The sequence below is a fragment of the Colius striatus genome, chromosome 3 (assembly GCF_028858725.1).
Source record: "Colius striatus isolate bColStr4 chromosome 3, bColStr4.1.hap1, whole genome shotgun sequence".
NCBI classification, from domain to species: Eukaryota; Metazoa; Chordata; class Aves; order Coliiformes; family Coliidae; genus Colius; species Colius striatus.
The window spans coordinates 70,771,351-70,796,705 of NC_084761.1; the positions used below are offsets into that span (position 1 = coordinate 70,771,351).

The window sequence follows — 25,355 nt, forward strand, 5'->3', positions numbered from 1 at the left end:
GCACCCAACAGGCTTCTTATATAAGCCATTTTTATGAGGAGGGTGCAGGATTAATATTGAATGGCTACAAAAAGCCACTCAAAATCCAGACATTTTGGATAAAGACAAAATTCTGATCTCCTTACTCATTCTGTGGCAGGCAGTAGTGTATTGGGGAGGGGCTGTGAGAAGACATCCAGAACATAGGGTAAATCCATGCAATGTAGGCAGAAGTCTTTATCTCATTCCCTATCATCCAGAGTATGGAAATGGTTATAAAAATGAAAGCCTGAGCCTGGAGCTTTATTCTTTCCGAATTGCTGTCAGTTTGGTTTAGAAGGCTAGAGTTGGCCTTATTAGGTTTGCATGAGATCTGAAGAAGCTGAGGCTCCAGGTTTGCACTGAAACTATGACAAATATGTTACTTTGAAGTCAGAGAGGGGAATAAGGAAGATACGCAGGGCCAAGCCCTCAAGTTGATCTAAGCTTGTGCTTTCACTAACGTACTAGCAGAGAATCTGGCCCTGCACGTTCAAATGTGTTTTTGAGATGTAAAGTCTGCTTCAGGTCATCTTTTTGCTATTTATTTTGGATCTCCAAGTCTCTACTTCAATGCTTGTTCTCAAGTACATAAAAGAAGTATCTTTGACTATTTTAACTAGTCTATGCTGTAAGACCTCATTAGCAGTAATTTTTGTGGTAACTGAGTCACTTATGGAAAGATTGTCTCTCCTTCTGTGATGAAGGTATATTCCTGTACATTAAGCCCTCAAAATGCCTTGCTCAGGAGGTTGCACCAATAACTCAAGGCTTTAGGCCATCAAATGCAAGAGGGCAGGTCAAAGGAGACTACCAAAATGTGGCCTTGTAAATCAGAAACATTGAGGAGAGGGAATTCCTGACATTCCATGGTATCTGGGTTTATTTTCTTACATTTCTCTAATAAGGAAAACACACTTCAGATGTGATCTCCGTAAGTGTTTTCACTTGTCCCATCTATCTCTGTTGCCAAATGTGACCCAAAATATATTGGTTTTACATGCCTTGAGGACATCTATTGGATAACTAACCAGTGCATCTGTAAAAGTGGACTTGGCACTCCAAAGCAATCACTGAATGTAGATTCAATTGTCAGCACCTCATTACTAACTGATCTTTCACTGGAATAATTTTTATTAAAATAACCTTATGCAATAGCTTTAAAACACAGAATGGAATTCTCTGAATTAACCTCGTATGTTACATGTAGTATTCCCAAGTAATACATATGTTGCAAGGATCAGACTTTATTTTTAGTATAATTAATTTGCTTTGTCCAAAATCTAAATTAAAATCCCTGACAAGCAACTCTTTAATATATGCATTTTAAAGAGCTGCTTGGCAAGAGTTTTGATGTACCTTGTAGCGTACAAAATCATACTCAGAAGCTTTCAATTAACTTGATTCATATGGTAACTCGTTCTGGCATTCTGCGTAAGCTATCCTGCAGCTTGTAGGAATGAAACATCTTACAGAACTAAAAGGATGCCAGCTGAAATTCAGACAGAACTAAATGATGGTTATGAATATTAGAAAGTTTTAAGAAATTATTTGCTTGCACTTTTTTTTTTTTCTTTACCTTGCAGTTTGGCCCCTGTTAGAGAAGCGACAGTCATCTGAGAGGGCTGTGGCTTATCTGGGAAGCCTTTCAGCATCAAGCTTTCTCCTTACCTTGTGAAGCACTATATATCCAGATCTGCTAATTGGAGAACTGAGTAGGTTAAGTTGTAATAAGCGATTCTACTTCCAACAGAAAGAATTTCACTTTTCAATGATTTTCAGTGATTTTTTTGTTTCTTTATCTTGAAGGAAGCAAACTGGCTTCAGCATTCATCTGGATGGTCAACTGTTTTGTTTCTGGCAATCCTTCAGTTGCTATGATGTGTGTGGTTGTTTATTTGGATCAGCCCACCTGTAATTGTTGTGCTGAGTTCTAAACATGAGATGCCACTTGTGCTTTTGAATGGTGCTGGACAGCTGGAATAGCCCCTTTTTATTTTGTTTTTTAAATCTCTACGTGACAATGACTTCACACATTTTTCAGGCTCTGCATCTTACTCTTCTGCAGGAGCCCCTTTGAGAAATCTTTGAAGACTTCTAAAGAAGGTATTACTGGGACAAGGGACAGGGGAAGAAGAGGAACATTCGTAGACCTGGTCCTATGCAGAGGAACTTAGTCTTGTCAAGAAGTAACAAGACTACGCTGTAGTTGGAACTGGAACTTGGTTTTGCAAGTCCAAGTATGATGCATAGCTATCCACTGAGCAGCACCCCAGTGCCACCACAATTGTCTAAGAGCTCCTATAATACTACTGTTTCAATAATGGGAAAGTTATAGAGTAGCTAAATGTTTATGTAATGATGATACCTCTGCAGAGATGGCTGATGTGAAGCTATTGCAGAAGGGAGGGAATCCTACAAGCTGGTTAATGGATGAAAATCGTAACAGTATGTATTATGTATTGTTAAATAACATTATTTTAGTGAAGGAAGAGACAGGAGTCAGAGGAAGGATAGCCTTAAAATGTTTTGAGGCTTGCCAACTACATCTTAGAGCTAGGACTTTCTGTCCAGCTGGTAGTTAATCTGCTTTTCTTTTTGCACAGAACACATTTAAAATCATGTCTGTGTCCATGATGAAGCTTAGTGGGATTTAGTACTTCAAGGATTAGAAAAACCTAAACATCAGTCAGCCTCTGTCAAAACCTGCTCTGTCTTCCTGAGATGCATCTTGCTTGCTTTCCTGTCTCAGTAGTACTCCAGCTCCCTCTGCTTAAGGTGTCAACAGAAGGGGTTAAAATGATGAAACCGTGTGTTTGGTAAGTATACTTGGTGTAGATCAAAAGATTAATCCTTAAAAAATATTAATAAGATCTCTGTTTTATTAATGCACTTGACTTCCAGTAAAGTTTTTGAGATAAACCAAATTTGGAAAGAGACACACTGAAATACTTAGTTTAAGACAACCAGAGGCATTTGGTTCTGTGATGATAATCATGCAAGATTATAGACTTCAGAGGTTCTTGAAGTTGATAAGTAACTGTCATAAAAGGACTTTAGGCAAAGATGATGATCTGTTTCTTGTTGGTACAATTGCCAGGCATGGCTTCTGTTTCAGGGCTGTTCTGTGACTAATGCTTCCCTTTTACTCATGCTTCGGCCTCGTAAGCAGCAACAGTTCTGCATGGACTCCTTTTCTTGCATTTCTTACTGTCCTGAAGGTGCCTTTGGTTCCCCCAGACTTGCCTCAGGGTAATGTCTTCCAGCATTGGCATTACAACAAAAAACATATTGCAGTTTGCAGGGTAGTCATATCATGGTGTGAAAGATCACTGACAGTCTGTCTTACAGATTCTAAATAGAGTTGGCTTCAGAAATGTAGTTAAGGAGAGCCTAATCCTTTGCCAGCCATTTCACACTTCTTTTGCTTCTTCCAGTAGTTCAGCAGGAGCAACCTTAGTTTTTCAGAGGAGTTCTCCTCTGGACAAAACATCTGATAGCTGCCGAAGAAATAATCTTGTACTGATGTCAGCTGCCACATGAAATTGCAAAGCTAAGTCTGTTTGCTTACATGACTTCCAGTACGTGTGCAGTACAGTTTTATATTTAATAATCCCCAAAATGATGGGAGCTTTGGTGTACTGGTCACTAACCCGTTTCAGAGTTTCAATAATTTTATAATTTGCAGACAAGAAGGTGTTATGGAATTAAGCACTAGTTTTCCTTTTCATAGGGTGGTTTGGGGAAGATGCAGAGTCCTGATATAAGCAGTGTCTCCCTGCAGATGTCAGCCTCTTCTGCTTGCTCAGTTTATTTTGCAGATTTTGATGTCCTACAGTTGAATGCCACAGCACGTGGAGGGGGATGGGAATTTATGTAAATATATTTTTTTTTCTCCTCACGTGTCACAAACAGATGATCTGATTCATATGCACATATAGATTTGTTAGTGTTGGCATGGGTCATCTGCAGAAGGATAACTGCATGAGAAGTAAATTAGTCCAGGAGCTGCAGACATGTTGCTTGATGTTTGTTCCACAAGGAGACCTCTGTTGATCTTGAGACCTGTTGTATTTGTAAGGCTTTGAGTGTTCTCAGTGCTGCTGGTCACAAGCTTATATATGTAATATAACACATCACTGCTGTAGGTTAACAACAGCAGTCAATGTGGACTTAGGTTAGTGGAGTTTATGCTGCTTGTGGCAATGTTTGGGTATTTACGCAGTATTATATTTTTGGGGGGTATATTTTTATGTCATTTGTGGAATGTTTAAATATTTTTCTATCCATTTTGTTCCGATTGCAGAGCATTTTCTAGAAAGCCACAGACAGTAAATTCTAAAATTATTCTATAAAAGGAATTACTAGTTGTTCTGTAAATCCTCCAAATTAAATTCTGGCTCAGTATGGAGTTTATCTTCTTATCTCTTCTATTACTAAGAAAGAAGAAAAGAAAGTGTAGTTTAAGGAAACTGCCCTTATGTTTCACAGCATTTAATCCAGTTGAATACTTCATATTATATTGCTTCCTTATGTTTCACCTTTGGTTGACCTTGAAGTTTACAGGTTCAAGTGGATATTAATGATCTTGGGACTAGCTAGAATAAACAGAACACAAAGGCGATGAGAACCTATAGCTATTCATTGGACTGTGTAATTTTAGTTTTAACACAGGAAAAATGCTGTATCGGCTCTTTCTGATCATATGAAACACTGTAGAAAAGTTGTCTGACTGAAGGATCATTGAATGTGACTGTATCAGTTAATAATCTATAGTAAATTCTATTGCAAAGAATGCATTCAATGTTTTCTAAGAAATTTCTCACTAAGCAATTGTGAAGTTGATACAGAAATTCTGTATTACCCGTCTGTGTGAAATGGAATGCAGTAAGAGGATTTAAACTCATTTTCATTTCAGATATTCTCTATGTGTGCATGTGCATTTGTGCTGACTTTTGTAGTGGTAAAATACAGTCCACAGATTATTTTTCTGCTATTTTGAATGATTTTTCGATTTTGATTTAATGCACACTGGTGTCATTGATTTCCACTATTACTCTTTGATACTGGAAGTGGCAATAAGTTGAGCTGCATTACTTTTCAATAACATTGTTCTGTGAACAGCTGCATTGTCTCATGTGTATGGTTATTAGCAAGTAAAGTTGTTCTGTGTCATGAATGCTGGAGTATATGTTAAACTTTTTGGCTTTCTGAAGCCAAAAATCTTCTTGAATGTGTGTCGCGGCATCTGTATTTAAATGAATATGAAACAGGACTGTGGTTAAGATGCTTGTCCTTACAAGTTTACATGATGCTTGCCTTGAGGAAATGTTTGATAAAACTTAAGACAGTGGGTTTGGCAAGTGACGAACCTGCTTCAAATGGTGGTTGACCACGGTCATCAGACTTGTGTGCATATTCTATTTTATAATTATGGCCATCTGTAAAGTAGATATACAAATGAGTCAGAAAAGTTAAGTTTCTTTTTTTAAAAAAGATTTAAAGGTTAAAAAAAAGAGGACAAAATGTAGAATCCTGTGTTACCATTCACTTTTTCACTTTTGTTTTGGAGGATTTTTTTCCTCCTAATTTTAATCAATTCCTGATGGGAATGGAATCCTTGCCAACTTTTTGGTAATTCTTAAATTTTATTGTAATTCAGTTCACCTGTGGGACATAAAATATGCCAAAATTTAAGAGTCTGATTTACTATCCATTATCTGTGAAGGAGAAGAAATTAATTAATCCCCAAGAAAGGAGCTATAGGTAAACAAAGCAGTTGTGGGGCAGTTTAGGGTTGCTGTGATGCTTTGTGTTTAGAAGAACCTCCTGAATTGTTTGTTTTCAAGTTCTTCCATGCTCCACTGATAACAGGGAGCATATTTCTTCTTGATTTGGAGTACAGTGATCACAATTTTACTGGAATGCAAGTTTATATGAACATAGTAGTTTTGCAACATGCTGTTTTGAGAGAGTTCTTTCACAATTTTTGTCTGTCTGAAATGGTCTTGTGGTTTTGTGCATTCCCAACATTTTTTAGACTTTTGCCACTATGTTGGTGAAAATCCAGTCCCATACTTCATGTGCTTTATTATAAGATGAACCAAAACTTCCTCATGATGCTCAGTAACAAATTCAAAGAATACTTTCCTGTTCCTGATAGTTGTAGTTATTGGTCATGTCTGGTGAATCTGCTGGTGAATCAGCCCATTCTATCATCCTGCATCTGAAACTGATTGCAAAATTTAAGTTGCCTTGACTGGTCATACAGCATTGTCCTAAAGTCTTGGTATCTGTAGGTATGCCTTTGTGAAGCTAAATATAACAACTTGCATATAATAACTGTTGCCTCTCATTACTACGTTTTAACCAACTTTTTTTGCTGGTGCACTGGACAGTGTACCCTTTGCTTATGAGCTGGAGCTTTCAAAGAGTAACCTGTGTTCTGCCAGTTTGTTTTATGGCTACATTGAGTTGGCTCTATGGGAAACCAGTAACAACAGAAAACTTGGGTTTGTATCCTGTGAAGCTGCCTGGCAGTTCCAGGCTAGGCAAAGCAAGTTCTCTGCTTCCTGGTTTGGTTTGCAAAGTGATCCTGCATGCAGAGTCAGTATTAATGGCACAGAGGGATCCATGCTAAAGTGAAAACAGGAGAGAGGAGGCAAAATATTATGGAATTTTTGACTTCTAGTGGCAAATCATGTCTTCTTACAAGCAAGCCTACTGTATTAGTCCAATTAATACTGCACTTCTTGGTGTGTATACCTGTATATTGAACAATATACAGTTAACTGACCAGATGGAAATGTGTTAATTTTAACACTCTTCTACCTTGAAAGATTTCCGGTGGTCCAGAGAAGAATTTATTGTAAAACCTTGTGTCCAATCATCAGCTCCCTTTTTTCTCATTAGCTTTAACCTTGCTGGTGCAAGCTGATTTGCAACACCTTTAATATTATCTCAAAACTGCTTTTAAAAAACTTGGCAGCTTCTATTCTATCTGTCTGCCCCTTAAAATAAGTGTTTTAAAATAAATTGGTGGCGAAAGACTGTTAAGAAACTAATATAATTTAAATTTTCTTTTCCTGCGTCTTTAGAATGAGATTTTTTTAAATTAAAATTTTATGCTGCATGTATCTTGCAGAAAAGCGATCTAATTGTGTAATTTGATGATCAAGTTTGCTAACATCTGATAAAAAAACGGTTTGGTCATACAGGACTGTGTTCTCTATAGGAGTATTTTAACAGTAAAAACCAGCAAAGGCAAGGGCTTAATTTTTCTTTTGGGGAAAGTTCAATAGTTTACAGAACTAACAATATAGAAAAGTCTCTTATGTGACCCTTCCTGTTGTAGGACTTGATTTACGTTTTGTTCAAACATCTCATGAAGTCAGAAATACTGAAATATCCTCTGGACTTTACAGTGCAATTTGACAGTGCAGTTAATTTCTCATAGCTTCTTCCATAGCTTTTGTAGTGTGACTGTTGCTTTGAAACCGCTGTCTGTAGTGTAGAAAAATGCAAATCTCAAAACCTTATGTGTTGTTCAGGTAGAAAAGTCCGTGTTTTAACAGCACTCCATGTGACCTTCAGTGAATCAATTGTTTATCAGTCAAATTATGCTAGTACGAGTTAATTAATTAACTTGATGTGACACAACCTTCCTGGAGTATAGGCAGAAAGGAGGGAGAGGAAAGAAGGGTCTGTATAAACACCACAAGCAAAAGCTGAAGCTATCAGCCTGCCATTAGCCCTTTATCTAAGAGACTCTTGGCATATAAATCAAACAATAACCTCTCTGTTTTGACTTGGTGCCAAAGTACACAGCCACAGTTGAGTCTAGAGCAGATTACACCCACTGAGTGGCTTGAGGGCTTGGAGTGAAACTGGGAAATAACTGTTAAATTGTTCAGGAACACATTTATGTTCTTCTGTGTTGGCTGTTGGGATTTTTTTTTTATGTTCTTATTTTGCATGTTTTTTGCATGTTCTAATAATAAAAAAACAATGTACAGAAGATATTTTAACACACTTCTAATTGAGGGTGTGAGAATAATGTTCTAAGACAAATGTCTGTAAAGAGCTTGATTTTTTTTTTTTTTTAAGAAAGTTTCATGTGTTTTGCCAGGTTGCAATATCTCTACTAATCTAGGGTGAGGATGATAATATCCAACTCTCCTTCTGTGTTTTTCTGCAAGCACAATACCAGGAGGACAATAGCTTTCTGTTCACTTTTCTTTTTTTCCCCTCTAACGTTAAGATGGGTTGGAAAATAAAGTTCCTACTGTCTATGAGGTGCATTTGATTAAGCTGAGCAGATTTGCCAACCATATAAAATGTCCAACAGAAGTACAGTCTGCTTCTAAGAGGCATTTTGCAACTTCAAGAACTTGTCATTTTAGAAATAAAAAGTGTTAGTCCCTTCTGGAGATGTGCAATTGACATTTATCTGAAAAAAAAAAGGGTTTTTTAATATTTTTCCTTTGAAGAAGGCACTGCTGCATGTTCAGTTGGACACATATTGACTGGCCCATTGCTTGCATACACTTGGGATGTGTGCAAATACACAGCAGTCCTAGAGGCTGGATTCCTGGAATTACTGATAGCTGTTTCTATATAGGAAGTTTTTGTTGCATTATGTTAGAACCATTCACTTTCAGAAGGGGGAAATGAAGAGCAGCTTCTTTCTCTGAGCTCAGCAGCGTGGGGGCAGCAGGGTGGTGGCAGAGGTCAGCTCTTCCCATCCCCATAGTATTGCAGTGGCATGGAGCAGAGGCTCTTCCTCATGTCACTCTTGATTCTTTCCACTGGGGGCTGCTGTTCATGGAGTGGGGTGCACACAGGGTCTTTGCTGTCATCCTCCCCAAGTTGTTGGGCTGGTGAGTATCTCCAGGAATGCACAGTGTATCGCTCTCTCCAAAGCAGCAGGGGAATTGGAGGAGGGAGGATGTCTCTTGATATGTGGCCCCTCACTCCAGGCTCATAGCCAAGTCCTTGCATCTTATCACAGGCTTGTGCTTCTCTTCAGTTTTATCAGTATTCAAATGACATATTGCCAGCAATTGATTTGTCCTTCCTAGTGATGGTCTTCTAACCACCCTGGTGTTTTTTGAAATGCTGTGCACTTAGTGTGGATGTTGCAAAGGAGACATTGGCATCACACATACTTATTTTATTCAGTTTTAGGCTGCTTTGTGGTAATAGTGAAGCTCTAATCTAATCTTTACAGAATTTTTCTCTCTTCCTCCTGTGAAAAAGTACAGCTGGAGCTGAGCTATAAAGCTAGAAAGACATAAGGTGAAAGTTTTGCTGATATAATAACCACAAAGTCAGTCTCATGTTGAGACCATCCCTGTTTCCTTCTAATGTTTTTTTATCTGTAGAATACAAACATGACTACTTATGCTGAAATGCTGTCATTTCAGTTGGCTAATTTGCTCACTCGCTGTCATTTCTGTCGCTTATTCAGAACCCGTGTCAGCTAGTTGCTTTTTGAAATCCTATGTCCTTTGTCAGGTATATAAAAAGCCACATTTGCTTATTCTTCCTTCCTTAACATCTTGCTCATATGATGTCCTCCACTTGTTTCTGATCTAGACTGTACTTTTACCTGTCCCCAAGCAGTTTAAAACCAAAACAAAACTTCACAGTCATCTTTCTCTTTCTTGAATTGAGCTACAGAAGATATGGTAAGGAAAATATATGTAGATCCTGACTTCTGAATTTGGCCTTTGAAAAGATTATGGAGGAGAGTCTTGTTTTTCAGTCAGCCTGAGGATATGGCAAGGGTTGCATGTAACTGGAAGAAGTTTATTACGTCAGTGTTTTATAAGTAGAAAACAGGATGACCTAAACTTGTCCTTTTAGGCAAAGTGGTCCAGGCAGAAATCCAGTAATAGATAATGTACACGTCTTTTATCCTTCTTAACTGGATCATGTTATAATAATTTACAATAGCTTACCAGAGACTATAGATGTAGCTGATAATTTTACAGTATGCTGCTTGGACAAGGGTGTTAGATTTGTTTTCATTTGGTTAATTATACATGCTAATTGTTGAAATGCATTGCCAACTAATAAATGCTAAAGGGGTTAAAGAGTGGCCTATTGCTAGATCTAAAACTTTAAATGGGAAAACTAGTCATTGAATGGGCATATTTCCTAGTATGGGCTTACTACGTCTTGATCTTTTGCTCTTGTATTAGTGACCTAAAGACCATTTCTAATAATTTATCAGTAATAGGCAAGACCTGGAGCAGTTAAGGAAATAAATATCTTTTGGTACTGATGGTATGAAACAAGAGGCATATAATTTCAGCCAAGTCCTAAAATTGTGGCATTGTACTTTGGACGTCCCAGGGAAATAAGTGTCCCCAGATTTCTGTCTTTGCCCTTAGATTTGCATCTACTCTGAGAGTTTTTTCTCTATTGACTTGATTTCACCTATTTCCAAACTACTACTTCCAACTTGGTAATAGCACATCACAGTGCCACCAACCTCTTCTCTTCTCCCCAAATGCATTCAAAATGAGTAGCTTTGAGACTAAGCCTACAGATAATCACCGGCAGAGGCTCTTTGTCAGATAACCTTAACAGTATTGTCCTTGCAGGGCTGGACTTGTGCAGATCAAGTTACAATTACTTTAAAAAATGCAAGATTAGGCACTTGATATCAACCTATAAATGCCTAAATCAAGCATATTAGGGATCTGATCTCTGTTTAAAAATTACCAACTCCTTCCTACCTGACTCAGTGGATAGTCCCACTTGGAAAGTGTTGCCGTAGCTGAAAGAGGTGCCATGAGAATGAGAACAAAGAACTATCTACCGAACTGCACCCTTCTCTACAAGGCTTTGGCTTTTTCAGTCTTGCACATTTCTACCAGTGAGCAGCAGATTCACTGAGAAGCCTTTCCTTTGGGTACTGCAAGTTTAGGAAGCCAGGTAGTTAACCACTTCACAGCTAACTTGTTCTAGTCCTGATTTGTATTGTCATTTTTCCATCTCTTTTATCTTTAATTAAAGAAAGGGTTCACCTGCAGGCCGCAAATCATAGAATCATAGAATGGTAGGGGTTGGAATGGGCCTTTAGAGATCATCTAGTCCAACCCCCCTGCAGAAGAAGGTTCACCTAGGTCAGGTCGCATAGGAACATGTCCAGGCAGGTCTTGAAGACCTCCAAGGAAGGAGACTCCACACCCTCCCTGGGCAGCCTGTGCTGAGCTCCCTCATCCTCACAGTAAAATAGGTTTTCCTTATATTTAAATGGAACTTTTCGTGTTCCAGCTTCATCCCATTACCCCTTGTCCTGTTGCTAGATACCATAGAAATAAAGGGATGCCTCAATCTCCTGACATCCACCATTTAGATATTTGTAAATATTAATAACATCTCCCCTCAGTCTTCTCTTTTCTAGACTAAACAGCCCCAGTTCCCACAGCCTTTCCTCATAAGGAAGATGTTCCAGTCCCCTGATCATCTTGGTGGCCCTGTGCTGGACTCTCTCCGGAAGTTCTCTGTCCCTCTTGAGCTGAGGAGCCCAGAACTGGACACAGGACTCCAGATGAGGCCTCACCAGAGCAGAGTAGAGAGGGAGAAAAACCTCCCTTGACCTGCTGGCCACTCTCTTCTTGATGCATCCCAGGATGCCATTGACCTTCTTGGCCACGAGGGCACATTACTGGCTCGTGATTAATTTATTATCAATCAGGACTCCCAGGTCTCTCTCTGCAGAGCTGCTCTCCAGCAGGTCAACCGCCAGCCTATACTGGTGCATGGGGTTGTGCCTTCCCAGATGCAGGACTCTGCACTTGTCCTTGTTGAACCTCATGAGGTTCCTCTCTGCCCAACTCTCAAGCTGGTCGAGATCCCACTGAATGGCAGCACAGCCTTCTGGGGAATCAGCCAGTGCTCCCAGTTTGGTGTCATCAGTCAATTTGCTGAGGGTACACTCTGTCTCCTCATCCAGGTTGTTGATGAAGATGTTGAACAAGACTGTTCCCAGAACCTATCCCTGTGGAACTCCATTGGCCACAGGCCTCCAACTCAATTCCGTGCCAAATCAGAGCTGCTTTGAATTGCCCACAGCTGATTTTGTTCAACATAGAGTATCTCAGTCTTTCTGACTTGCTTCTCAGCGACACTGGTTTCCTGGCACTGTTGTCAGTTGATGTATCATTTTAGGATTCATATAAATTATGGCTCTGATAATTTGGTCCTTTCTCCCTCGTTGTCTTTGTGATTCAGCTTTGAAAACTGGCATTCAAATACTAGAGGTAGGGAAGCTGCTCTCTTACTTTTTTTTTCCTCTTCCTTTATAACATTTTTGTTGTTGTTTTAAAGTCCAAATTATATGCAGTTACTTTTTATTAGTTTTGGAACAGAGTGTGGCTCGTTAAAAAAGTAACATTTATATATGAGAGAAAAGGAGATATTTGTCATTTTCAAACCTTGCTTTAATATATGAAATGGTACAGCTCTGTTTAACTGGACATTTCAAAGACTTCAGCCTTATCTCTGGACATAACATAATGCTTTTGTTTAATAAATTTCTAATTTGTCTACTGCTTTGTTTGTTTTTATTACATTGTTTTCTGAGATGACTGGTAGGTTGGGTACTATGACTGTAGTAGAAGGAAGGGACAGGGTATCAAAACGTTAAAATCTTAAGCTTGTTCATGAAACTGGTTAATGGCAAAAGCACTTGTATTTCAGTGCTCTCTTCTCTTTGTCAGGCTTGCCATGCTCTGCAAAGCATTTTGTAACAGAGATGCACAAAAGTGTGCACTGTAATATTTACCTTATGTTGTGACATTTATTTTGAAGGGTAGTTTTAAGATCCTGATCTGCATTGTAGTGTAACTGTAAAGAATTTTCTCTTTTCTTAAGCAAAACAAGATGATTCATAATGAAATTTTATTTATTTATTTATCTATTTATTCATTCATTCCTCTATTTATTTATTTATTTATTTATTTATTTTTCATCTACTTAGTTTCAGAAAAGCTACCTTCAGAGTGCAGCAGTTCACTAAATAACATGGCAAATCAACAAATGAACTTTGGGAAGTCAAGGAATGCAAAAGGAAGGACAACTTTGAATTGGGATACTGGATTCCATACAAATCACTGATTACAGTGCCAATGTCATCAGATTAGGGCATTTGGACCAAAACAGAGCAACTGCAGATGGGAAATAGAGAAGGGAAAGAGCACCATGACAAGAGGTGGAAGGCAGTTGGAGACAAATGTCTCACCGAAAGGGGAAGATAAGATAAAACTGTTAGAAATCTCTGAAAGGAAAATGTTGTGGTTCTCAGCTCACGAAAGTGGCAACAACACAGCCCTATACTGTTTTCTACTGACCCATTCCCAGGAGCCGTTCCTGTCTCGTCATTGATGAAGTTAAAGGAGAGGTGGTTGTTCAGAGAGAAGGAGAGAGAGAGAGACTTTTATTTTGGCTTCCTTATGTTGTTTGCTTTCCTTTGTTTTAAAGTCTTAGCTCCTCCTGTCTGTGTTTCTGTGAGATTGTGCTCATATTTATGATGATGAAGAGAACTGGGAAAATGAGAACAGGTTAAATCTTAGAAAACAGAGGCTTGACTTTTCTTCAAAACAGGAAAAAAAAGTATTTTTAAGCCTAGCTTGCTGCTGATGTGGGTCTGAATCCTGATCTCTATAGATTTCTATTTGGAACCATGTATTCAGGAAGGGATTCATAAACAGGCAAAGTGGAGGCCTCTTGCAATACAGACCTCAGGGACAATTATAAATGACAGTGAGCCATATACCCTGTCCATTTGATGTGAACAAGATCAGTAGTCTGCATTTAAAAGTGATGCCTAGTGAGTAGGACTGAATTGTAATAATTTAGTAAATGGTCTGTAAAAGTAACACCCAAGAATCTATTACTCAAGGGAGATTGTGCTGAGGCATCTAGTTGCTTTGCAAATCTCTTTCGTATTTCTTGCACCATCATGTGTTATAAATTAGCATCGTTTTTCTGGTGAAGAATCTCCTTGGAGCTGCTACCCCTGAAAAGTGCACAGCACCAGTGCTCAGATCGCACTTGGCGATGGAGTAGAGGGAACTGCTGAGGATGCCCTGGCTGCTTTAGGATGCGCTGCCTCCTGCCTCCATCCCTGAAGGAAGGTTGAGTTGCGCTATGTGAAAAAGAAATGGAAAGACTGTGGCAGGCCATCTAATTTTGCCTTTCTTAGAGTGTCAGGATAAGGTGAAATTTACTCATCCTATTCATTTGCAGTTTGTTCAGAGGAAAGATAACTCAACCTTCTTCCCACAATCCTTCCACCCACTCAGGCTTTGACAGAGGATGTGGGTTCCTGGGATGGCAGGAGCAGGGCTTGGCAATCCTTTTACCTGGTTTGGGAGATAGCACACGCTTGCTAAATATGGCTCTACTGTTGCAGCACAACGTAGGCACAGCTGCTCTGTAATGGATATAAAATTATTTGTTGGGATTTTTTATTTTCTGTGAAGCAAAAGTTTATTTTGGCATGTTTATAAGCATGTTGTAAATTGACATCAAAATACATTTAGGAGTTAAATGTCTCCTGAGGGAAAACCAGAGGGAAACTTTTTCTTTACAAAAGAAAATAAGTTAGAAAAAATCCAGCAGTTAATCTCAATGTGTGGCTTTAGCCCCAGGCAAAGGTTTTTTTCTCCCTTCTCCTCCTCCCTCCCTGAGAAAACACTGAATTCATTCACAACAGCAACAAATGCAGCATCCTGGAGGAGAGAGAAGACTGACAGGGAACTGAGTGCAGATGAGCCACACAAATTCCTAATTTAAGCATAGCAACAGCAACAATAGAAAGGAAATCTGTAAATACAGAAAGCATAAAGACAGTTATGTTCTACTACAGATTATTCTTTTCATGTATGGAGAATCCACAAAACCCAAAGTGATGGTAGTTTATCAAATCATACCAACAGCCTTCAGCACTGGAAAGAGTGACTTTGGGATTTAAACTCTCATAGGGAAGTTAGAGCTCACCCTTTTCATAGTTTTTTGGTAACTGAAGAATTTGGACTGTTTCTGATACTCCCATGGTTGAACAGTAGCAGTTACTTTGATGCTGACCTGCTTATTTATCATGTGTGAATTCTTATGCTTTAAAATTGGTAGTGAAAAAAAAAAATTCCTCGTTTTTCTATAAAACTGTAGCAACTTTTCTGCTAAGAAAAATCAAGGGCTTATATCACTTCATTTTTGCTTGTGTCTTGCTTACCTCAGAGGAGTTACTAAGTAGAAGCACTCATCTTAAAATATAAATGTTGTCTTAAGCTTTACTCTATTATTCAAGCAATGTTTAGTGTAACCCTGTCATTTTCTTACAGTGATCCAGCTGCCAAAGCTCTCTGGGAGTCCTTCATGAACCTCAAACAAAAGGAAGCTGTGATGGAGGCCAGGAGACACCTTGTGGAGGCAGCGAGCAGAGAAAATTTACCTATTAAGATGAGCATGGGTGAGTAGTGTGAGATGCCCTTCCTTGCACAGTGAAATAGGATGTCAAGTCCTCTTCTTTCACTTAACTCGCTTGGGGAAAACTCACCCCATCCTTGTCAACAGATTTAATGTGAGCATCGTGGCTATCATGGGATAGTGTGAGGTAAATGTTTTCATTTAAATAGAACACCCTTAAAAAGATGGAGAGCAGTGGTGAAGCAATGAAGGAGGGTTTTAAAGACACTCAAATGGTTAGCAGCGCTACTTGTCTCTGAAAAGCATGAGAATTCGGGTATTCTTAAAAAGACTGCTGGATTTGTGTCCTCAAAGCAGGTATTGCAAGCAGCAGGTGATCTGATGGAAGTTGGGCTGATCTTGTGTATACACTATATATACAACTAGTGATTACATTACATAGGCAGTGAGGTTTATGTGAAATAAAGCTGCTTGACTCAAGAGAATTTAATCTGAAAACTGTGTCTGGGCACTTTTGAAACCTGAATTCTTTGGCTTTCAGTATGTTTTTTAGAATTTCATTCTCGGTATATACCATGCTCAGTGAAATGCTGGAATCGATATAGTGTAAGGCTTAAAAAAATTGTATTCTCCTATACTCCACTTTGCATTTTATGTACTGTAAGACTGTTTTATGCTGAATTTTTCATTAAGAAAGGTCCTCATGCAATAATAGTAATTGGCTTTTATCTGTGACTCCAGAGTAAACTGCCAAGATATTGTAGAAGAATTAGATGTGCAGCCAACTCAAGAACTCTTAACCATAACATTTCATATATCGTATGGTCTTTACAAATACCTAGAACATGCATTTAGTAGATTATCAATCAGAAATACTAGATCTCTGAAGCAATAATGCTGTAGGCTGTTTTAAAGAAATAGAAAAGGAGCAGCTGTGAAAAGAATATGACAAATTTGTCTGAAGGAGGTAAGACATGGTAAATAATAAAATTCTTGTTTAAGTTTTCATTGATAATATGTGTGAGTGTTCACCGTGATAACATTAAGAAGCCCTCACTGTTTTTTCTATTACAAATGCCTTAAAAAAAAAGATTATGAATGTTGAAATTCAGCTTTGTTTTAAAAGTAATTACTTCCCATTTTAGAGAGATAATGATCCATCTACAACCTCTTCTGATTTGTGTGAATAATTAGATCAGCCACAGTTTTCTGTGTCCCCTTCCTTTGGTATCCGTTAAAGGCTGCAGTAACCTGGTTCTTAATCATATTACCTGACACTGATGACAGCCTAAATGTTTGATATACCTGAGCCTAGTATAGTGCTATGTAGAAGCAATGAAAAGTTGATAGTGAAACAAATTTCTGACACTGTATTTCTTGACACTTGTTTTGTGTACCTGTAATTAATATTTATGGAACTTTATCGCTTATTCTGTGAGTATTTGAGTAGAGTCCTAATCAGTTGTTAACTGATTTGCAGCTGAACTCGAAAGGGTGAAAAAGAGTTTGAGGCAGTCTTGTAAATGATAAACAGGGATAAAAAGAGAAACAAGGAAAGGGAGGCATTGCAGTCACCAAAATCAAAACTTACTGAGCATAAATGCAGAAAACCTGAAACTCATGACCTGTTGTGATATTGTCCTATGACAAGTATTTATGAATGACTTTTTAGAACAAATCTGTATCTGCACAGCATTCATTGCTTGTTCATTGTGCTACGGAACAGCTTAGTTCTCTGTAGAGAAGCTGAAACTTGTGGTGTTTATCAGTTGCTGCTTTTTGCTGAGAAGGAAAAATTATAGTGGCCTGTTCTGATCCTGATTGGTCTGTTTAGTCAAAAGACTCCTTCCACTGGCTGGAGATGTGGAGAATGCTTTCACTTTGCTCTACTCTTAGACTTGAGTTTTTATGATTTTTTTTTTTTACCTCAGATTCAGTCTGTATTGGAGGATCTTTGTGGGTCGCACATTGGTTTTCTCAACACTTAGGGATTTTTTAAGGTTTTTTATGGCGCTAATATTAAATGTCAGAGAGTTTTTCTAGCATCAAAGTTGCCTCTTACTCCCTTTACTAAGACCAGCTGTGTCAGATGGTAAGAGTATTTTCCTTACTACAACATTTTTGCTTTTTTTTTCCTCCATGGAAATAAGGAGTGAATTACATTTGAAAGCAAAGCTTTGAATTCCATTTGGTGTAGCCCTCCTGCAGTGGCCACCTGCTGAAAACCTGCATCACGTGTGACACTGGCAGCACGAGAGCCCTGTGCAGCAACAGAAACTTGATTCCATCCTGTTTCTGTACTTTCAGTGCAAGAAAAATAAATTCTGCTGTTTTTTTGGTTTTGAAAGCTGCATATTACTCTGAGGTGTGTGTGTGCTTCCCACGTTTCCCCTGCAAGCAATATGTCTGATGCCCAGCTTTGTTCTTTCTCTGCTTGGTTGCATGTGGCAAGAGCTCTGACAGTTGTGGGAGGACACACATGATGATGCCAACTGATGGTCCATAAAACCAGCTAGAACAAAAAACTATAAAGCTACTCTGCCTTTTCCTTACAGAGCAAACCTGAGCTGTATAGCTGTGTAGAGTATTTGATTTTCTGAAATCAGTCCTGGAGAAGGAAGACAAGGTGCTGTGCAGAATTCCAGCTGGCATAAAGGCTTTATGCATGCTAAATCTGGTTTATTTACTGTTCAATCTGCTGTATCCATAAATATATAACATGGGTATATGGGTTTTGAAGATAATTTCCTGTGGAGTTTAATAATGCTGCCAGTATTGACTTTTGGGGAGTATTTGTTTGATATTGTTTACTGTGAGCATGCTGACATTCAGCCTCTGCTTTACAGGATGATATATATACATGGAAACTTATGTTATTAACATACTAGTTACATCTAAATTTTGCCATAACCCTTTCAACTAGATACTTTCCCAAAGCAGTATGTGTTTGTATGTAAACAAGTAGAGCTTTCTTTTGCTAAGTGTCCATTTAAATGAAAAGTCAGGGTGGTGATCAACAATGCGAAGTCCAGTTGGAGGCCTGTGGCCAGTGGGGTTCCCCAGAGATCAGTTCTGCGGCCAGTCCTATTCAACATCTTCAGCAATGACCTGACTGAGGGGACAGAGTGTAACTTCAGCAAGTTGGCTGATGACACCAAACTGGGAGGACTGGCTGATTGCCCAGAAGGCTGTGCTGCCATTCAGAGGGATCTCGACCGGCTTGAGAGTTGGGCAGAGAGGAACCTCGGGAGGTTCAACAAGGACAAGTGCAGAGTCCTGCAACACCCCATGCACCAGTACAGGCTGGGAGTTGAGCTGCTGAAGAGCAGCTCTGCAGAGAGAGACCTGGGAGTCCTGATTGATAATAAACTAACCATGGGCCAGCAATTTGCCCTCGTGGCCAAGAAGGCCAATGGCATCCTGGGATGCATCAAGAAGAGTGTGGCCAGCAGGTCAAGGGAGGTTCTTCTCCCCCTCTCATCTGTCCTGGTGAGGCCTCATCTGGAGTCCTGTGTCCAGTTCTGGGCTCCCTAGCTCAAGAGGGGCAGAGTATTTCTGGAGAGAGTCCAGCACAGGGCTACCAAGATGATCAGGGGACTAGAACATCTCTCTGATGACAAAAAGCTGTGAGACCTGGGACTGTTTAGCCTGGAGAAGGGAAAACTGAGGGGGAACCTTATCAATGCTTATAAATATCTAAAGGGCAGGTGGCAAGAGGATGAGACAAGTCTTTTTTCTGTAGTGCCCAGTGACAGGACAAGGAGTAATGGGCACTAGATGGAACACAGCATGTTCCACTGGAACATGAGAAGAAACTTCTTTCCTGTGAGAGTGAGGGAGCCCCGGCACAAGCTACCCAGGGAGGGTGTGGAGTCTTCTCTGGAGTTTTTCAAAACCTGCCTGGATGCGTTCCTGTGTGACCTGATCAAGGTGAACTTGCTTTAGCAGAGGGTTTGACTAGATCATCTCTCAAGGTCCCTTCAAACCCCTGCCATTACACGATTCTGTCAAAATATTCCATATCTATATACATATATACACACATACTTAAAAATACCCAAACAAAAAAGCCCACAAAACCCTAAAACTAAAAAAAATAGCAAACAATGCTTTTTAAGAACTATATCAGCACCATTTTAGGTCTGATGAAGTTGCATTTGTTTTTTGGATACCAAAGTGAATGGTGATCAATAACTAGGGAAGACAAATATTTGCCAAGTTCTGGTCAGATATCCCATTGTGTAGGTGTGAATTTTTTTTACATAATAAAAATATTTAAAAAAATATTTTATTTAAAGAATTAAGTCTCATTTTGGAAAGCTCTTTGGAAGACAGGTTAAAAGATCATCAGAATAATTTTTTGGTGAGATCTATAACATTGTGCTAAATTCAAGTGAGACTGTAAATACTGGAAGAGAATTACTTCTGCCAAGCCCTTAAAGTAAGTGACTGGAAGAAATTCTGCTCTGAGGCAGAAGCCTGACTTTACAGTACAGCTGAAAGGTTGCCGTTTTTTCCATTCCTCTACTTCCAGTTCCGTTCCTCCTATGTCCGATGCATATCTTAATCATCTTCTGAACATGGCATTCTGTGAATCTCTTGTTGAAAGCTTTGCCATTAGCATAGTATTTGGCAGTGGTAAAACCTTTGCTACAAATGTTCCTTTGTGACTTTAGAAACACCCTTGCTCTTCTGTTTGAAAAGAGCACAGTAAACCTTGATCCAGTCTGAATTCCTTTATTGTGTCTTTTTACTGGCATGGAGACTGATTAAAGTCAAAACACTGGTATAGTAACAGAAACAAAATGCAGTGTGCTGTTACACGAGCCCTTGTTAGCTGAAGAAAAGCCTTTTGGTTTCTTTGCATTTGAACTGTGCAAATACAGTTTTAAAAACCAAGGTCACTACAAAATTAGCAAAGCCTTAGGCTTTGTGAAGTAAAGAGGAATACTGTAACTTTTTCAGACGGGTTGATTTGCACAGTATGAACTGAACTCTAAAATTTCTTTAGGCAGAAATGGAAAGCTCCTGAAATTTTAGCCTGAAGGTTATGAAATAACATTTTGAGTTAGAAAAGTACCTTAAAATGGACAGGGAAATATAGATGAACGCCTTACCTAAAAACATAAAGAATATAAAATGCCCATTTTTAAAAATCAAAAGTTTTGTTGGACTTTAATGGTGTTTATTTATTCTTGACACGATCAATGTAGAAATAGTCAAGATTCAATACCGTCAATTCATGGAAAAAGGTTTTAGAGATAAAAGCTGCGCACTAAGAAAATGGGCTGTAATGAAGTACATACATAGCTTTACAGATAAGTCAAGACTGATCTCAGATATCTAAAATCTACCCCAGCCAACCATTAGGCTGGTTCTATGATAGAGACAAGTAGTGAGACAGTGTCAGCCTTGGAAAGGCAAATTGGTGTTGCAGGGCTCAAAGCCATCTGTGAGGGGGTGTTTGAACCCCTTCTGCAGCACATGTCTGAATAACAGCTGGGCTTGGGAGACACTATGGCCCCCGTTGTGCAGAAAGGAGATCATATTGTAAACTAGTTTATGTACATTTCTTTATTGCCCGTTTTCCTGGTCTCTGCAGAATTGATGAGGCAGCAGCCAAGTCTGTCTCTGTGCATCCTCATGAAGCAGGAGCCTTCCCATATCAACTTGACTGAAACAGGGCTGGCTTAGTCCTAGAAGTCCCAAATTCCTGACAGTTGGTCTTACAGTGCTGGTGCAAGGGCTCACTGGTGTTCTCAGGGCATTTTTTCAAGGAGAGGGGATGCTGCTTCTCTCAGAACTGAGCTTCTTCCGTCATGCAGCCTGGATCCTGAGCAGGCAGTTACTGAGTTAAATTAGTCTGCTCTTTGTCTCATCAAAAGTAACACAAGTCTTGCAGTGTGGGACTATCTAGCCAAGCGGATTTTGTTTATGCAGCCTGTTGCAATACTGAGTTCCTGATTTCTCCCTGTAGTGCAACTAAAAATGTAGTCTTGACCTGAAGCAAATGTTCCCAATCTCAGTGATGGTCAATATAGCAGATGTTTTATTGCATCACTCACCCCTGGAGGCAGAAAGGCGTTTTGCTTCTCAGAGTGCTAAATGTTTTTGAAGAGTTTAAAGTGTTTTTTAAAGGTTTGAATACATTTCTATTTGTGTGGCTTCTGTATTGGCTTTTGCATTCCTAGGGGAACACAGAATATAGTGGGGTTAGCCTTTCCCTGGTAACTCTTGATGAAGGTGGTCCTTCTGCATAGCTATTTTCACACTGAGAACTGTAGAATGAAATTGTTATTGTGACTCTTTCACCTTGTAGTGTTACACTAGGATGAAGTTCAGGGTTTTGACCTTGTTGAGTATTATCAGAGTGTTCACTTAACTAAATAAGACCCATCTTCTGATAGTCTTCTGGTTTTGCCAGTCTAGAAGAGAGGACTTGCTTCAAGCTCCAGATCTGGAGATTATGTAGCCTTCTGCTGTTTTTCTTAAGCAGCTAAACTTTTCAGGTAACCTCTGTAACTGTATTGAGTTCTAATAGAAAGGATAGAAGGTAACAATATTCCTACCAACAAAGTTCTCTGTTTTTCAGAAGAAATGAAAAAATTGCTGAGAGGGAGAGATGTTCAGGAGCAGAATTGTGTTTTTCATCAATAAGTGAGACTGCATTTATATGTAGTTTTGTTTGGTAACATCACCAGATGAGGAGCCATATTTGCACTAATCATGATGCTGCTTTCAAGTTGGATGCTGAATTCAGGAAAGTGGTGTGCCGGTTTGTTTTTTTCAGCCTTACCTGTGAATACACAGAGGAGCATCCTTGAGAGGACAAACAATTGCTCAAAACAGAAAAGGAGCATACCTTAAAAGAATTGGAACTATGTGGTGTGATGTCCATGTGCATATTTTGCAATTTATCTGTCCTTCATTCCTTCTTTTTCAGTTTCACATATATAGGTTCCTATAGTTAAAAGAAATGTGATTTATGAGGAGCCAAAGTTAGACTAGATGCGTTGGACCTCATTCAGCTGAATTTTGGATGTGTCCAAGGATGACAGTTCCATTGTCTGGGTACCCAACACCAGTCTTAACTACTTCTGTGGAGAAAGTGTTCTCCTTTATGTACAGTTTGGTTTTTTTTTACTTGCTGCAATGTGTGACTATCGCTTCTTGTCCGTGCACCTCCAAGAAGTGTAGTTCAGTCATTATGTCCTTGAAGACAGTAATTAGCTCACCTCCCTGCTTTTACATTTCTTGAGACTAAACAAACCTATCTCCATTACTTGCACATCATTTTCTCCAGCCCCTGAATCATTTTAGTGACCATCTATTGAGCTGCTCTCGTGTGTCTGGTACTGCAGAGACCAAAACTTCATACTCCAGATGCTGTCTCACAAGTACTAAAGAGAAGGTTATAACCACTTTCCTCTGCCTGCCAGCTGCCTTTGTGCTCATGCCACCTAGTACATGGTTCTCTTGCATTGCTGCAAGGACATATGGCTGATTTGTGTTCAACTCAACACATACATTTTATCCTGAACTATTAGACTATTGCAAAAGAAACAAACACAGGAAAAGGTGAAATAAAAGCTGAAAAAAAGAGAGGACTTTATGATTCCTGAAAAATGGCATGTTGAATGTGGCAAAAGGCTTACTAGTATCTATCTACAGGCATCCATGAAATGTATTCTTAGGGAGTGCTATTCTTTTTACGGTTAGAAAGAGAACTGGAAACTGCTGTGCCCCAAATGTTGAAACATTGTGCTAGCAAATAATACATTTCAATTCTTTGTGTTGGACTTTTGCTCAAACATTGGAAATAGTTAAAAATGAGAGGACTTCTTATGCACAGTTACTTAAGCTTTGTGTTGCTAACTGCATTTGTTTTATTTGGGCAAGAGCTTAAGGACTGAAAAAGAAGTACTGTGCCACGTCCAGACATGGGCTGTGACTCTAATACCAATGAGTTTAAAAGTGAAGGAATTCTTAACTGGTAGAGCAGTGCAATATGTTTCATGACGAAGAAGAAAATGATAAAGGCAGCTGTAGGTAGTTGGTTCTTATCGAGCTCTGTCGATCTTGTAGCTACTCAGCCAATTGAGTCAATTCTTCTTTTCATTCTTTTTGTGAAAACAACTTAACAGTTTCTTTCCTGTCTCTCACTTTTCTTTTGTTCCCTCCTTTCAATAGTCTTTCAAGAAGCTATGTTCCTTTATGACTTGAGGGAAGCACTACTTCTCATCTACCTGCTATTTGTGCAGTGTTTGTATATTTTTAATGGCAGAGTATCAATTTGACCCTTAAAGTGCAGATTTTTCTGTGAAATATACACACTAATTATTGAGAAGAAGAGAGGAAAGAATGATGATAGAACATCTGTGTCTTTTATACATCTTATCTGAAAAAAGTACCTTGAGATACCAAGTTTTCATCTTAATCCTAGTGTGGAATGTGCACCCTCACTCTGTTCTACTGCAGCAGCAGATACAGCTTTTGCAAATGGGTTTGGAAATGGTCCTGGGAGTTAAGTCCTGCCCTCTGTTTAAAGGAAATATGCCCAGTTTAGAGGAGGAGACTTAGACAGATAATGTGAAGTGCACTTGTAACAAAAAGAAATTAATTTTAACTCAAACATATTAGCAGAGATATTTTAATCCCAATCTGAAATTACTCAGAATAGTATTAGAGAAAAAGTAGAAGTTTTGTAGAGCATCCTGTACCTCCTCTATTGCAAGAAGTTTATTTGCAGGCAAAATGTCTCTATCTGTATTTTAGGAAAGTATTTCCTGCAGGTGACAGTAAATGTGTTTTTGCTGTTCTTGTTTACGAAATCAAGTGACGTTCAGATTTGTCTCAGTGTTGTGGGTTGGTTTGGATTTTTGTTTGTTTCATGACTACTGCATTATGCATTACACACTTTACCTTAAAAAAAAGGAGTATAACATTGGGACTACTCATACTTAAGTTTAAAGAAATTTGGTTCCGAAGTATCAAGTGCCACATTTTACCCTAAGATCTTGGATTTTTTTAAGTTTTTTTTTAGTTCTGTGACTTAATATTCTTGCAGAAATAATAGTTCCAAGGTTAAGTTAATCTCAGTACTTTTATCCCCACTGTCTCTTGTTGTTCAGAGATTAACCTACTGCGTGCTAAATAATCACTTCTAGTATAAAATGGGTAACGATTCAAGCCCTAATAAAATTGTAACGCATGTCCTGTTTGTGTCCTATACCTCACTTACTTTTCATTTCACTGCTGTAAAACAGTTAGAGCATAGAATCTCGTGCAGTGATGTAAAACAGACATATGCTGGTAGCATGTTATATTCTATTGAACTGTGGTTGGCACATGAATGCAGGACTATTTGGTTAACCTTACTGTTAGTTTTTAGAAGGGAGTGGGGTGACAGGAGTCTTTCTATGTGCCTGGACTTTTTGGATAAAGTCTTTCTCTCTCTTTTTTTTTTTTTTTAAATGTCAATTTGTTTTTCTAGACAGTAAACCCAAATACTCAAATATGAACTTGAGGCCAGGTCTCCTTTCTTGTTTGGTTGTGATTAGAGCTGAAAATAATTCCTAAAAATTTATAAAAGAGCAGAAGTGTGTTGCTCTTGCAGGAGTTCTGCAAATATATAATTTAATTGTTTATATTCTTTACTAATGTAATGCTGCAAAGCTTATATTAACTTCAGTATGAAGTCTTTTTGTCTTAATACTGTGAAAAGCCTATATTAATGTGTTTTTTGTCTAGATAATTTACATAATGCTTATAAGAGTTGTGAGTAAATATTAACGAACAGATAAACATTTGTGAGGCTTTGAAACAAATGTTTAATGTAAAGGTACATTGTTATTATTTTTTTCTATACTGTGTATCTTTAAGAGGAAATGGCT

The 25,355-nt window shown here is 38.7% G+C and overlaps 1 protein-coding gene across 1 annotated transcript in view; it reads left to right on the plus strand.

Moving 5' to 3' along the window:
- SCFD2 (sec1 family domain containing 2) overlaps positions 1 to 25,355 on the plus strand; it is a 199,959-nt gene that overhangs the window by 21,931 nt on the left and 152,673 nt on the right. Inside the window, exon 3 of the mRNA XM_061993969.1 lies at positions 15,378 to 15,505. Within this exon, the coding sequence (XP_061849953.1) occupies positions 15,378 to 15,505 (128 nt within the window). The remainder of the gene's footprint in view (positions 1 to 15,377; positions 15,506 to 25,355) is intronic.